At 38.6% G+C, this 14,299-nt stretch overlaps 1 protein-coding gene across 2 annotated transcripts in view; it reads left to right on the forward strand.

The window, feature by feature from the left end:
• The window catches only part of LOC147025594 (N-alpha-acetyltransferase 16, NatA auxiliary subunit-like), a 120,253-nt gene that overhangs the window by 66,449 nt on the left and 39,505 nt on the right, over positions 1-14,299 (forward strand). For both annotated transcript variants that reach the window (XM_085886710.1, XM_085886711.1), the window contains 3 exons: positions 2,838-2,957; positions 7,853-7,948; positions 11,290-11,396. In XM_085886710.1, coding sequence (XP_085742836.1) covers positions 2,838-2,957; positions 7,853-7,948; positions 11,290-11,396 — 323 coding nt within the window. The remainder of the gene's footprint in view (positions 1-2,837; positions 2,958-7,852; positions 7,949-11,289; positions 11,397-14,299) is intronic.

Consider the following 14,299-nt stretch of genomic DNA (forward strand, 5'->3'; position numbering starts at 1 on the left):
TTAATGTCAGAGGTTACGGAGCTGAAAATTCGATTTTATGCACTCGTTGTAGAAACATTGACCATCTAATGGGTATCGACTAAACCATCTGGAGTATTGTCGCGTCCAGAGGGTTTGCCCCTCCCTGGACGGATGGCCAAACAGTTCTCCCTTGTAGGCCGATATCCTAGATTCTCAGACTAATGGCGTGCATGAAAGAAATGGTGGTAAAGGATGGAGGCACACGGGTTGTACTCGACCCACAACAGATACACGGACACATGCAAATTAAATTAAATGGATAATTTAATGATGGTAATCAAATATGTTCAATGGATATAATTCAAATTATAATAATGAAAGCAAACGTGAGGTAATCGGCATCTAAATCTAATTTGAGGAACCACGCACACGCTCACGCTCACGCTTACACATACACACATAAAATAAAGAAAATAAGAAATCCCTTTTCGTTTCTTCACTTAGCTGAGTCCAGGCGATCTTTTCGGACTTGACTATCAAACCGCGTCGACTATCAGCGCACGGGTAACCGCACCCCAAAAAATGGCACCGAGCAATTTGTGAGGCAACACTCGATGTCAGGTCTCCCAAACCACGGTGTAGCTTCTTTGTCGACAGTGCTTGCCGATCCCACTCTCCCCGTTCTCTTGCCGAGACACGCTCTGGTTTCTCTGATCGCCTCCCTCACACCAAACTCCACTTGTGTGTTCACTCCTCTCTACGAGCTGCTTCCCCGTCCTCTCTGACCACCTGCCTCCTATCGCTCTTCTTTCTCTGACTAATGTCACACCCATCAATCATCAACCTCAGGGATGTGACTTTGCCCACCATCACCATTGGAGGCGGGGCTTCTTCCTACTTGGTCATGCAGCTCAGTTGTAATGGTGGTTGTGGTTATAAAAACATAATTGTATCATTGCTGGTTCATCATACAAAAACAACGGGAAAATTCACAGGGAGGCGATTACATACTGGGGGAATTATCCTTATCTAATTAACATCGCGCCACCCCCCCCCCCCCGGTGTGGTGAAAAGTAACACTTCAGCTCACAGTTTCCCTAATTTGTTTACATCGAGATGTCTCCTACACGTCGACGGGCCAAGCAACTCTATACGATTCTATCCTTCCTGTAAAATTCCTCCATCCACCCCACAAACATGACAGTATTTTCTTGATCTTGAAAGAAACCTGACGTCTCTGTACACGGACTAGGTAACCATGTTGTTGGAAGAAAACCACTTTTATTCTTCGCGTGATGGCATGCCAAGCATTGTGGAGCTCATAAGCAAGTCAGAATATTGAGAGTAATTCAAATTTATTATTTTGAAAAGGTTGAATAAACAGGTTTGGTGTTCCTCTTCCAAGCTCATGCCTTGTGATGGCGACCCCCTTGTGTTGAAATCCCATATCTTATGTCTATTTGTCTGTTATCGTCTGATGTCTTTGTAATTCACGTAATAAATATTACCCTCTCTCCTCATGTGGTTGTCTTTTGATGTGTCTACAAATCTGTGTAATTCTGAGAAAAGAGGAGTTTTGAGTGAGTGTAAGCAAGAAACAAGTTTGAGCACTTTATTTTAAACCATTTAACACCCGTGGCTTGAAGATCGGAATTATCTTGAATCACTTAAATTATTTTGGATCTTCTCCGTTCTTTAATATCCCTCTTCTCACCTGTAGAATTGTTTTACCAAGTTAGTTCATTGCATTGAAAAAAAAGACTTAATTATTGAAAGGCAGTTTAGGGTGGAATGTTGATGAGGGTAGAAAATATGAGAGTATGGATGGGGGATGATCTGAGGTGGTGGTGAACAGCCTTGAAGACCTGGAGGAAAGAACGATATTGAACAGACTGAAGAAGTTGGTTCTGCGGGTGAGAGAAAAGAGGAATACAAGAGTATAGTTGAACAGTGAGTGGATTTTGTGAGTTTCACCAGAAATGGGTTGTTGGCAGACTGCATGTGTTCTGTCTGCAGAAACCCATGGGGTGGGAGTGGGATAGGGCAGTGGTGGGTTAAGTTGGGTGGGAACAGAGTATGGATAGGGCAGAGGGTGCAAAATCAGAAAGGAGGCTTTAAAAGACAGAGAGAGATCGAGTTATCTGCGATGCGAGAATGACAGGTCCAGAGACTTAGCTTCATCATGGGAAATTCCAATGTTTGAGGGCCATGTTCTCCACATCATCAAGGTGTGAAGCAGGTGTGCCAGCCCAAAGGGGAGAGCAGTATTCCATCAAGGTGAAGGCATGGATTTCCCATGGAGAGACTGCACGGCGGAGGATGCCCAGTCGGTCACTGGCTTTGGAGGCCAACTTAGAAATGTGATTTGCCCAAAAAGACGTCATTGCTGATAATGAGGCCTAAAACCTTGAGCTAGTGAACAACTTTGAGGAATTATTGTTGTATACAAAGTCAAGTTAAGATTGAAAGGGAAGTATATGGAGGGTTTGCCAGACGGTTTTTTGAGTGAGATTTGTCAGTATTGAAAGACCATGTTCCAAGTGTTTGACCAGCTTGTGATTCTATCAACGTCTGAAGAGGGGGAAGAGGATGCAGCCTGCCTATCTGAAGGGTGAGGGATGTCACGGCAGAGGTTGGAATCATCAGCAAATAGAATAGTTTTAGACCCAGATCACACACTGGAACTATTGCTCTGTTCACCCCTTCAGTGGAAAAACTGCCTCTCACCCTAAGTTTCCATAAAGAAAGTTATTTGAAGTAAAATATATCAACGTAAGTGCAAAGGTACATGTTCTCATTAGCTGCGATTCGTGCATCTTGCAATGCCCTGCCATTGTTAGCTCAACGATTGGCTCAGGTGTGTTTTTGCTTTGCAGGAGAACTTTGCTTGAAGTTGGGTTTTCTGGAGGAGGCTAGTGATGTGTATAGAGGCCTATTGGAGAGGAATCCAGACAACACACTTTACTACCGTGGACTGGAATCCGCTCTAAAACCAGGTCAGCGCCTTCCATTTCGATCTCACTTGCATCTTTTCTTGGGGGGAGAGGGGGTGGGGAAGGGGAGAGGTATATACACCCAACTCCCCATTTTTGCATGTTACAGTCCTTGCCTTTGGCATGAAACTCAAATACACAGATTCTGAACCCATTATAACATTTCCAAAAAAAGGGTTATGTTCAGCCTCTTCATTATTTCCCCTGTCAACCCCCATCTTAAGCTAAATGCAGCACCAAGTTCAGTTCCTGGAAAAATTACATGATTTTTTTTGGGGTGGGTGGGGAGGGGGGGCTGTTACTGTCGTGTTAAGCAAAACAATAGCTGAAGTACAGTGGAAATATAATATTTTTCAAAAGAAAATGGGGTGAGGGTGAGGTGGATGAGTGGTGAGAGTTGGTATTCGTTTTCTGTTTTGCTGGTACACTGAATCGATTTACAACTGAGAGCCTTTAGAGATGGGTACATGGTAAAATAAATTTTATGTTGTCCAAAAAATGTGGGTTAACAGACTTTGGTGGTGGTGGTGGTGTGAAGCATGGCTGGTGAATGCATCATTTATGTCGTTTGGGTCTTTTGATGGGAAAAATATCTTACTCCAACAAAGTATATGTAAGCTCAAAACTTCCGAGAGCGAAACCTCTCTCAATACCACGTGATTGAGGTTGCTCAGCCAAGTCAACTGATTATGCACTGGAGTTGCATGGCCAGCATATTGTAGTTTACTTGATATTTGTGGGAATTAATTGGTGCCCATTGTATACCTATGTGTACAGTAATGAATCGGTATAAATTGTATGTCTGTGTATATTATAATTTGTGTAAATTGTGTATGTACTATTATTAGTGTTAATTGTATGTCTATGTTTACGATAATTGATTAGTGTAAATTGTATATCTGTCAACTGTAATTAGTATAAATTGTATATCTATGTGTAGTAGAATTGGTGTAAATTGTATATCTATATGTACTATAATTAGTGTAAATTGTATGTCGATGTGTCCTATAATCAGTGTAAATTGTTTTTCTGTGTGTACTGCAATCAGTGTAAATTTTATATATGTGTGTAACAGAATTGGTGTACATTGTATGTCTATGTTTACTATAATGAATTAGTGTAAATTGTATATCTATGTATACTATAATTGGTGTAAATTGTATATCTGTGTGTACTATAATTAATTACTGAAAATGGTATTTTTATGTGTACTATAATTAGTGTAAATTGTATGTAAATGTGTACTATAATTAGCATAAATTGTAAATCTATGTGTACTATAATTGGTGTAAATTGTATATCAATATGTACAATAATTAGTGTAAATTGTATGTCTATGTGCATGAAAATTAGTGTAAATTGTATATCTGTGTGTACTATAGTTACTGTAAATTGTATATCTTTGTGCACTATAATTAGTGTAAATTGTATGTCTGTGTACTGTAATTGATGTAAATTGTATATATGTGTGTACTTTAGTGTAAATTGTTTGTCTATATCTACTATAATTGGTGTAAATTGTATGTCTATATGTCCTATAATTAGTGTAAGTTGTATGTCTATATTATGTACTATAATTAGTGTAAATTGTATATGTGTGTACTATAATTAGTATAAATTGTCTGTCTATATCTACTATAATTGGTATAAATTGTATGTCTATATATACTATAATTAGTGTAAGTTGTATGTCTATATTATGTACTATAATTAGTGTAAATTGTATGTCTATGTGTACTATAATTAGTGTAAATTGTATGTCTAGGTGTACTATAATTAGTGTAAATTGTATGTCTAGGTGTACTATAATTAGTGTAAATTGTATGTCTATTTGTGCTATAATTAGTGTAAATTGTATGTGTACTATAATTAGTGTAAATTGTATGGCGATGTGTACTATAATTAGTGTAAATTGTTTTTCTGTGTACTATAATTAGTGTAAATTGTACATATGTGTACTATAATTAGTGTAAATTGTATGTCTATGTGTACTTTAATTAGTGTAAATTGGATGTCTATGTTTACTACAATGAATTGGTGCAAATTGTATATCTCTATGTACTAGAATTGGTGTAAATTGTATATCTATATGTACTAGAATTAGTGTAAATTGTATGTCTGTGTACTATAATTTGTGTAAATTGTTTGTCTTTGTGTACTATAATTAGTGTAAATTGTATATATGTGTACTAGAATTGGCGTATATTGTATATCTACATGTACTATAATTAGTGTAAATTGTCTATATATGTGTACTTTAATTAGTGTAAATTGCATGTCTATGTTTACTACAATGAATTGGTGTAAATTGTATATCTATATGTACTATAATAAGTGTAAATTGTATGTCAATTTGTATTATAATTAGTGTAAATTGTATGTCTATGTGTACTATAATTAGTGTTAATTGTTTTTCTGTGTGTACTGTAATCAGGGTAAATTGTATATCTATGTGTACTATAATTGGTGTAAATTGTATTTCTATATGTACTATAATTAGTGTAAATTGTATATCTATGTGTACTTTAATTAGTGTAAATTGTATGTCTATGTTTATTGCAATGAATTGGTGTAAATTGTATATCTATATGTACTAGAATTGGTGTAAATTGTATATCTACATGTACTATAATTAGTGTAAATTGTATGTCTTTGTACTCTAATTTGTGTAAATTGTATGTCGATGTGTACTATAATTAGTGTAAATTGTTTTTCTGTGTACTATAATTCGTGTAAATTGTATATATGTGTACGGGAATTGGTGTAAATTGTATTTCTATATGTACTATAATTAGTGTAAATTGTATATCTATGTGTACTTTAATTAGTGTAAATTGTATGTCTATGTTTACGACAACGAATTGGTGCAAATTGTATATCTCTATGTACTAGAATTGGTGTAAATTGTATATCTATATGTACTATAATTAGTGTAAATTGTATGTCTGTGTACTATAATTTGTGTAAATTGTTTGTCTATGAGTACTATAATTAGTGTAAATTGTATATATGTGTACTAGAATTGGTGTATATTGTATATCTATATGTACTATAATTAGTGTAAATTGTATATATATCTTCTTCTTCTTCTTTCGGCTGCTCCCGTTCGGGGTCGCCACGGCGGATCATCCGTATGATCCGCATTGTGATTTGGCACATGTTTTACGCCGGATGCCCTTCCTGACGCAACCCTGGTCGCCTCTTACGACACAGAGATAAAATTGTGTATATGTATATATATATATATATATATATATATATATATATATATATATATATATATATATATATATATATGTATATGTACTTTAATTAGTGTAAATTGTATGTTGATGTTTACTACAATGAATTGGTGTAAATTGTATATCTATATGTACTATAATAAGTGTAAATTGTATGTCAGTTTGTACTATAATTAGTGTAAATTGTATGTCTATGTGTACTATAATTTGTGTTAATTGTTTTTCTGTGTGTACTGTAATCAGTGTAAATTGTATATCTATGTGTACTATAATTGGTGTAAATTGTATTTCTATATGTACTATAATTAGTGTAAATTGTATATCTATGTGTACTTTAATTAGTGTAAATTGTATGTCTATGTTTATTGCAATGAATTGGTGTAAATTGTATATCTATATGTACTATAATTAGTGTAAATTGTATGTCTGTGTACTATTATTAGTGTAAATTGTATGTCTATATGTACTTTTTGCAGAACAACTTTTTGGTGTAAATTGTATATTTACCCATCCGTTCCAACCTGTGGTGTTTCAGACCCCCCCCCCATCCCCCCATGCCCTTTAACATATTCAACTGAAACTTGTTGCTTGGATTTTTGTTATAAGTTACAGAACAAGTTTGAGTTTCCCAGTGTTTTGTCAATTTTTCAGAGTTGTGCCCTTTTTGAATTTAGAAATATCACATCGGAAGGGGACATGTATTGCAAAGCAATTCTCACTCTTTTCTTAACTAATGTACATCTGTATGATAGCAAACGTGTTGAAAAACTCTTTACATTCCTCATGTATCTGTAAGATCGTTCCACATGGTAATTCAAATAATATGCACAAAACAGCTCATTAATATTCATTACCCTGGAAGTACGTATGGATGTGTTGAGTGTCAGGGAGGAATTAACACTTCTATTGTTCTGAACGACAGTCTTGCTCATTACCTTGGTTGATTTTGCTTTGTCTTATACTCCAAATACACATCGAGGAATGAAGGAAATAAAAATGGGGAAACTGGTTAATTTGACTTTTGCTTCAAATCGACTTGTTGGCCGAATAATATGGTACTTTGCTGTTGTATCTCTTGTTTAATCCATGTCTGTGCATGTCCAAACTATTCTTTAACATAAATTTAAAAATCCAAAAAATGAAGCTCTTCCCTTTCCGAAGTGTCAGCTTTTATGATCACCTTCACCTGTGCAATTGCTCAGAATCGATCCTTTTGTACATCCTGAGCCATTTTGTCACCCACATTTGCCTGTGATCTCCTTTGTTCTTGCCAGCTATACCCACCCTCTAAACAGGTCTATCTGCTAAGTTTCCTTTGTCTCTCATGTGTCCTATCACAATGGTGTCCTGTAAACCCTACACTGTCATACATATCTTCCATGAGCAGTAATCTCTGTATTAATGAAGTGTATTGCTGTCTTCAAATGAAAAGCCTCCCCTTGCATTAAACCCTTGTCCGACAAAACAGAAAACAGTTCTTTATGGTGGTCTTGTGCCAAAACTTTTGTTTGTAACATGATGGGTTATTTGTTTGTTTGTTTATTTTATTTTTCTAAACCACAGTCTTCTCGGCTGAAATTGTGAGTCTGTTTCATTAAGAAGTAAGACTAAAGGGCGAATCGAGGGTCTGCTTTGACCTTGTGCACTTATTTTCAGATTTGGTGGAAGAACGATTACAGATTTACCTGGATGTTGGGCGTGCGTTCCCTCGGGCCCTCACACCGAAACGTCTGCCTCTGTCCTTTGTGTCCGGTGAGAAAAGGGACGGTTTATGTCATGGCTCCAGGGTCTGGTACACCAGAGGAGCTGGAATGCGGTGAATTGAGAAGGGCGTATTTGCACCTCGTCATTGAGTCCATAGCTGGAAATGGCCTGCAATATTTAATCTTTCATTGAATTTCAAAATACTTCAGAGAACAGACCGCAAGGGATTTTGGTAAATTTATTATCATCGGGTAAATGTACTATAATAGTCATAAATATTTTTGAGAGAGAGATATATATATATATATATATATATATATATATATATATATATATATATATATATATATATATATATATGTATATATATATATGTATATATATGTATATATATATATGTATATATATATATATATATATATATATATATATATATATATATATATATATATATATATATATATAAAAAAAAATGCAGTTGAATGAGTAGGTGCAGGTTTTTGAAATGTCAGGAAAAAAGAAAAGAATTTGATGTGTGTGATTTGATTATTTATTTTTTTTTATTCATTTATTTTTTTCCTTCATAAAATTCCTTACCCCTGGTCCCATTGCCCCAACATTTGCTCTACTGCATTATTGTAACATGCGCTCGGTCAACATCCCAATATCATTACGTAGATTCCCTTACGTGTCGGCACGTTGCGTTTGAAGGTGAATTATTTGTTGGGAATATATCCAATGGCATTTTAGTATACAGTAAACCCTCCAATATCATGGGGGTTAGATTTCTGGAAAATGCTGCGATAGTTAAAACCACAGTCGTGAAAACCAAAGGCCAATGTAAATAGGGGGAGTCGGTTTCTGGACTTCGAGAAAATATCGAGGAGGATCGACGGCAGCCATGAATTAACACATTATTATTGAAATGTACACGTAAATATATATACAGTACATATAAAGCATGTTAACATTGAAATAAACATGTAAATACAATAAATACAGTGTGAATTAAACAAAAACACATGACTTTTACCTTTTAAATCTATCCAAAAATGGCGAGATGTGTGAGGTAAACATGTTATGTGCTGTTCGTACTGTCTGCCGTAAATAGAAAACACAAGACATAGCTCGGAGATGATAACGATGATGCTGTTATGGGGGGAGGGTGGAGGTCAGAAAGATGTGGATGTAGAACTTGCGAGCTGTTGGATCATTGGCAGCACGACGAAGTCCCCTGTTGCATTGCCATAAACACTCCTAAGCACTCATAAACACTCCTAAGCCACCTTGATCCAGAGCAGATCTTCCCTGCTTGGACAGGAAGGTATGAGATGGCCTCCTTCCAAAATAATCCCGTCTCTTTGGCATTAAAAACCTGCACAGACATAAATCCCTTCGTCTTGATTAGTTCCATCAGCCATGATTGAACTGGAGCCTTCGGCACCCTGGTGCCTCGTGGAAACGTTGATAAATCCACAATGATTTATCCTGTACCCCAGTCCCCTCAACGTCAGAGTAAATCCACAATGATTTCTCTTGTACCCCAGTCCCCTCAACGTCAGAGTAAAGCCACAATGGGTTATCCCATACACAAGTCCACTCAGACTTTTTTTCTGTTTGGTCCTGATCTTAACATTAAGCACTTTTTCTGTCCTTTCAATATGATAATTATCACAGGATTTGAATGAGCCTTTTGCACTTTGCTGGCAGGAACCCTTGCACAGATATTTGACTCCCGTTGACTTGCACACAGTTGATTCATTGATCCCGTATTGGTGGCCCACAGATGCCGTACTTTCACTTGAAGTTAAAATATGAAATAATGGCGTTCTGGCAGATCAACCGGCATATGTCAAGTGTCCCCTTCATTGGGGAGAGGGAAGGAGCTTCCACTTCTGTGTTGGAAGTTGATTACCGGGTGTAGAAATCACAATGGTTTTGAATGAGGGATGATTGGAAATTGTGGTGGACAACTGTCTTGACTTGCAAAGAAGAATGAGATTGAAGAGAATGTGGAAGTTGATTTCACAGGCAGGGGAAAAAAAGGGAACAAATGAGTGGAGGTGAGCAGTAATCCTGAAGTTTGGGAGTTTTACCCAAAGGTGTTGATGGTGGACTGTGTGCTTCATGCAAAAACCTGGGGGAAAGGGGTTGGGGGGGAGGGTACAACGCATGGAAAGAGCAGAGGGTGCATTACCAGAAAGGCAGAAGACGGAGAGACCACCTACCTGTCTGCGATGGTGAAGTGATAGGCCCATCGACTCAGCTTCAGCACGGGATGATCTTAAAAGCCTTGGTTTCTAAAGGTGTGAGGCAGGGGCCAAGATGGGAGAGAAAAACTCCATCAAACTGCAGTGCAAAAAAACCCACAAAACGGTGAACATGCAAAAAGAGATTTACTCTTGATCTAACATGAGGTAATCGTAACATGCAACCCCCTCCCCCAAAACCCAAACTCAAAAACAACTAGAGGGGGAGCACTCGGTAGAGTGCAAAACCTCCGCCGTCAATACTTCTGGGTCACTTAAGTGAACCTGATATCCTATTCATTGTAGGTCAAAACGGATCAGACTCTACTGAACCACGATTGAATAAACTAAATTAGATCGACGCGCATGTAGAAATGCCCAAAAAAAAAATCGAAATTTTTTTGAAAAAAAAGTTGCAAAATTTCTAAAAAATTTTCTCTAACAAAATTTTTTTTTGGGGGGGGGTTGGAAATCACTTAAAACATGTAGAAATGCAAAAAATTCAAATATATTTCAAATAAAATCAAAAATTTTTTGAAAAAAGTTGCAAAATTGTTTTTTTTTTTTCTCTAACAAAATTTTTTTTTTTGGTTGGAAATCACTTACAACATGTAGAAATGCAAAAACAAAAATTATAATATTTTTTTCAAAATGGCCGCCATAGTGGCCATATTGGACTTTGAACCAAGTCCAAAATCTAATGGCATGATCCTTGTACCATACCTAATCCCCCCATCAAGGTTCATCAAAATCCGTCCAGGAGTTTTTCCGTAATACTGTTCACAAACAAACAAACAGACTGGTGAAAACAGTAACCTCCGTCCATCTTCGATGGCGGAGGTTAACTAAGCCTATTCAGGTTGGGTGATCCTGCAGCTTTCACAATCTGGTTGGTATGTCTTTATTTGTCTGGACAAAGTTCTCCATGAACTTTATAAATGTTTGCTGTACACAAAATATAATGTTTGAGTGCTTTATTATGTGGGAATTTTAAAGCCGTGGCTATCATAGGTTGGTTTGGCTCTGATGGTGACGTTTGACTGAGCTTGCTGGGTGGTCTGTGCAAATATTCTGCTTGGTTTTTGTGCGGGTCATGGGTTGGTATTGATTTTATTTTTTTAATTCATGGCCCCTTTCCAGGAGACCGTTTCAGATCCATGTTGGATATATACCTCCGTCAAAACCTGAGTAAAGGCTGCCACCCACTCTTTGTCTCTCTGAAACCGCTTTACCACAATCCTGAAAAGGTGAGTTTCTCCATTGCATATCGAGTGAAGGTTTCAGAAACACTTGGTTTCAGGAAATGGTTGAACATGAACTTTGGTCTTGTTCTTTTGAAGTTTTCTTGATTATATAGCTGTTTGCGTTTTGCACTGATTTGGTTTTGCATTTTACCTTTATTACCTCCATTACCTCTGCCACCGAAGGGGGATGGAGGTTATGTTTTTATCTGTCTGTCTGTCTGTTTTTGTGCAGGATATCTCAAAAATTTGTTTATGGATTCTGATGAAATTTGGTGGGCAGGTTGGATGTGTGATGAGGACGAAGTGATGAGATTTTGGTGAAGATTCAAATCCGGATCTGGAGACTGGACATTTTTGAAAGTGATTCTTCACCATTGAGAAATCAGGCCAAAAATGATATTTCGCATGATATTCACAAAATTTCTGGACGGATTTGGAGGAAACTTGGTTTAGATATGGGTGTGTGTGACAGGGAAGAAGTGATTCGATTTCGGTGAAGATTCAAATCCAGGTGGAGATATGCAATCTACCGAGTGTCCTTCTTCGTCTGTTCGATTGTGTCATTTCGTGAAAATTTCAAATATATTTTTCCTCATGCAATTGTTTTGTTGTTTTTTTTTTTTTAAGATGGTTTGTGACCCAAATATCTGAAAATCGTGTTTGACCTTTTTTTTTTCCCCAATGTTGTTTTCATAGTATGGTGGCCATCTTGGATTTCATTTGAAACTCACCATGCATCAATTAGTTATTTCACCTTTTATTTTATTATTCCTGTAATGATAGAGATGATGGTCCAGTTCGATAGAAATCTTCTTCTTCTTCTTCTTTCGGCTGCTCCCGTTAGGGGTCGCCACAGCGGATCATCCGTATGATCCGCATAGTGATTTGGCACATGTTTTACACCGGATGCCCTTCCTGACGTAACCCTGGTCGCCTCTTGCGACACAGGGATCTGGTACACCTATTTTAACCGGGGTATACACCGGCCCAGTGCACTGGTACTCATTTTGCCGACCTCGGAAGGATGACAGGCTGAGTCAACCCCCTGGTGTATTAATTCAGTGGCCCAACGGGGCTTGAACTCGGGACCTTTTGGATCCCAAGCCGCTGCCCTAACCACTGCACCAACACCAAGCTGGTCCAGTTCGATAGAAATAAGTATTTAAAAAGTCTTTCAATGCAAATTAAACACTTTTCTTGTAATTTTCATGATTGATAACTCCAATGTGGCCACCAGTTTGTTATTTTTAGTGTTTATTCCATTTATTTATGCAGTAACCACACAAATAATTTGGACAATATTTATTGAGTTACTATTAATGTTTTCCAGTTCAATATATTGTTACGAATTTGGAAGCTTACTGCAATAAACATTCAGGTCCTTATAGAACAGTTATATCGGTAAGTGTGTGTTTATAGTTAGGGCCCCCTACCTGTGTCTAACGGGAATTACATGTGTGCGCTGCGGAGTTTCGTTGACAACAAACCTCCTTCACTTCACTTCACACACCGACGCCATCGCCCATGTGCGTTCGCCATTCGGCCATCTACGTGGGCGGAGATTTCCATCGCCTCAGACCGGGACTCCGCCCGGGAAGGCAGGGGCGTGCCCCTTGTCCAGTCACGCCACAGAGAGCGACTTTCCCACGGCACGCCGGCCAATGGAGGTAGAGATGGCCACAGAGAGCGACTTTCCCACAGCATGCCGACCAATGGGGGTAGAGATGGCCACAGAGAGCGACTTTCTCACGGCACGCCGGCCAATGGGGGTCGAGATGGCCACAGAGAGTGACTTTCCCACAGCATGCCGACCAATGGGGGTAGAGATGGCCACAGAGAGCGACTTTCTCACGGCACGCCGGCCAATGTGGGTAGAGATGGCCGCAGAGAGCGACTTTCCCATGGCACGCCGGCGAATGGGGGTTGAGATGGCCACAGAGAGCGACTTTCCCACGGAATGCCAGCCAATGGGGGTTGAAATGGCCACAGAGATTTACTTTCCCACGACGCCCCATCCAATGAGGGTGGAGAGCGCCTCAGACGGCGATTTGCTCATCCCGGAGGAAAAAGAAATATAATGGGATGCCAGACTGAGAGCTCGGGGACGATTCTGTGGGTGGTGGTCGTGGTCGTGGTGGTCATCATCATCGTGTTGCGGGTTCGAGTCCTGCCGAGCCGGATCGTCGAAGGTCACACGAGGTGGACAGGTCCAAGCACAGGCTCTGGTCTCTAGCTCACCTGTCCTCAAGCTGGAAGCCTTCAATAAAGACCCGACTGTGTGTGTGTGTGTGTGTGTGTGTGTGTGTGTGTGTGTGTGTGTGTGTGTGTGTGTGTGTGTGTGTGTGTGTGTGTGTGTGTGTGTGTGTGTGTGTGTGTGTGTGTGTGTGTGTGTGTGTGTGTGTGTGTGTGTGTGTGTGTGTGTGTATATATGTGTGTGGGCCCGTCTTTAAGTAGCAACTGTATAAGTGCTTGTGTGAAAATATGCATTTCTTATAGGCGTGATAGCTCTGCTCTTTGTGTGTTCCCTCCCTGCCTATTGTAAATAAATATCCCTTTTGTTGAATGTATCAGCTCATTTCTGTATTTCTTTCAATGGCTTAAGGCGCTGTCACATCTTGACGATTTAGCCAGCGTATGCCGACTTATGAAAAATTTGTCTAAAACGCTGGGACACGTCGAATACGTTGTGGGTAAGTTTTGTATACCTTAAGAGAATGCTGAAAAACACTGCCATACGTCGTAGTACGCTGGCTTTCATCGTTGTACTTTGCGGTTGTCCTCAAATTTTAGCATGCTTGAAATTTTACGACGTATGCCAGCGTATGACTCACACATTCCGCTACGCTGGCCATAAGTTGTAGGCACGTTATGCGATCGTTGACACACGTCGACACACGTTACTTGTA

The sequence above is a fragment of the Eptatretus burgeri genome, chromosome 6 (genome assembly GCF_056783735.1).
Source record: "Eptatretus burgeri isolate ZD-2024b chromosome 6, Ebu_testis_v1, whole genome shotgun sequence".
Classification (NCBI taxonomy): domain Eukaryota; kingdom Metazoa; phylum Chordata; class Myxini; order Myxiniformes; family Myxinidae; genus Eptatretus; species Eptatretus burgeri.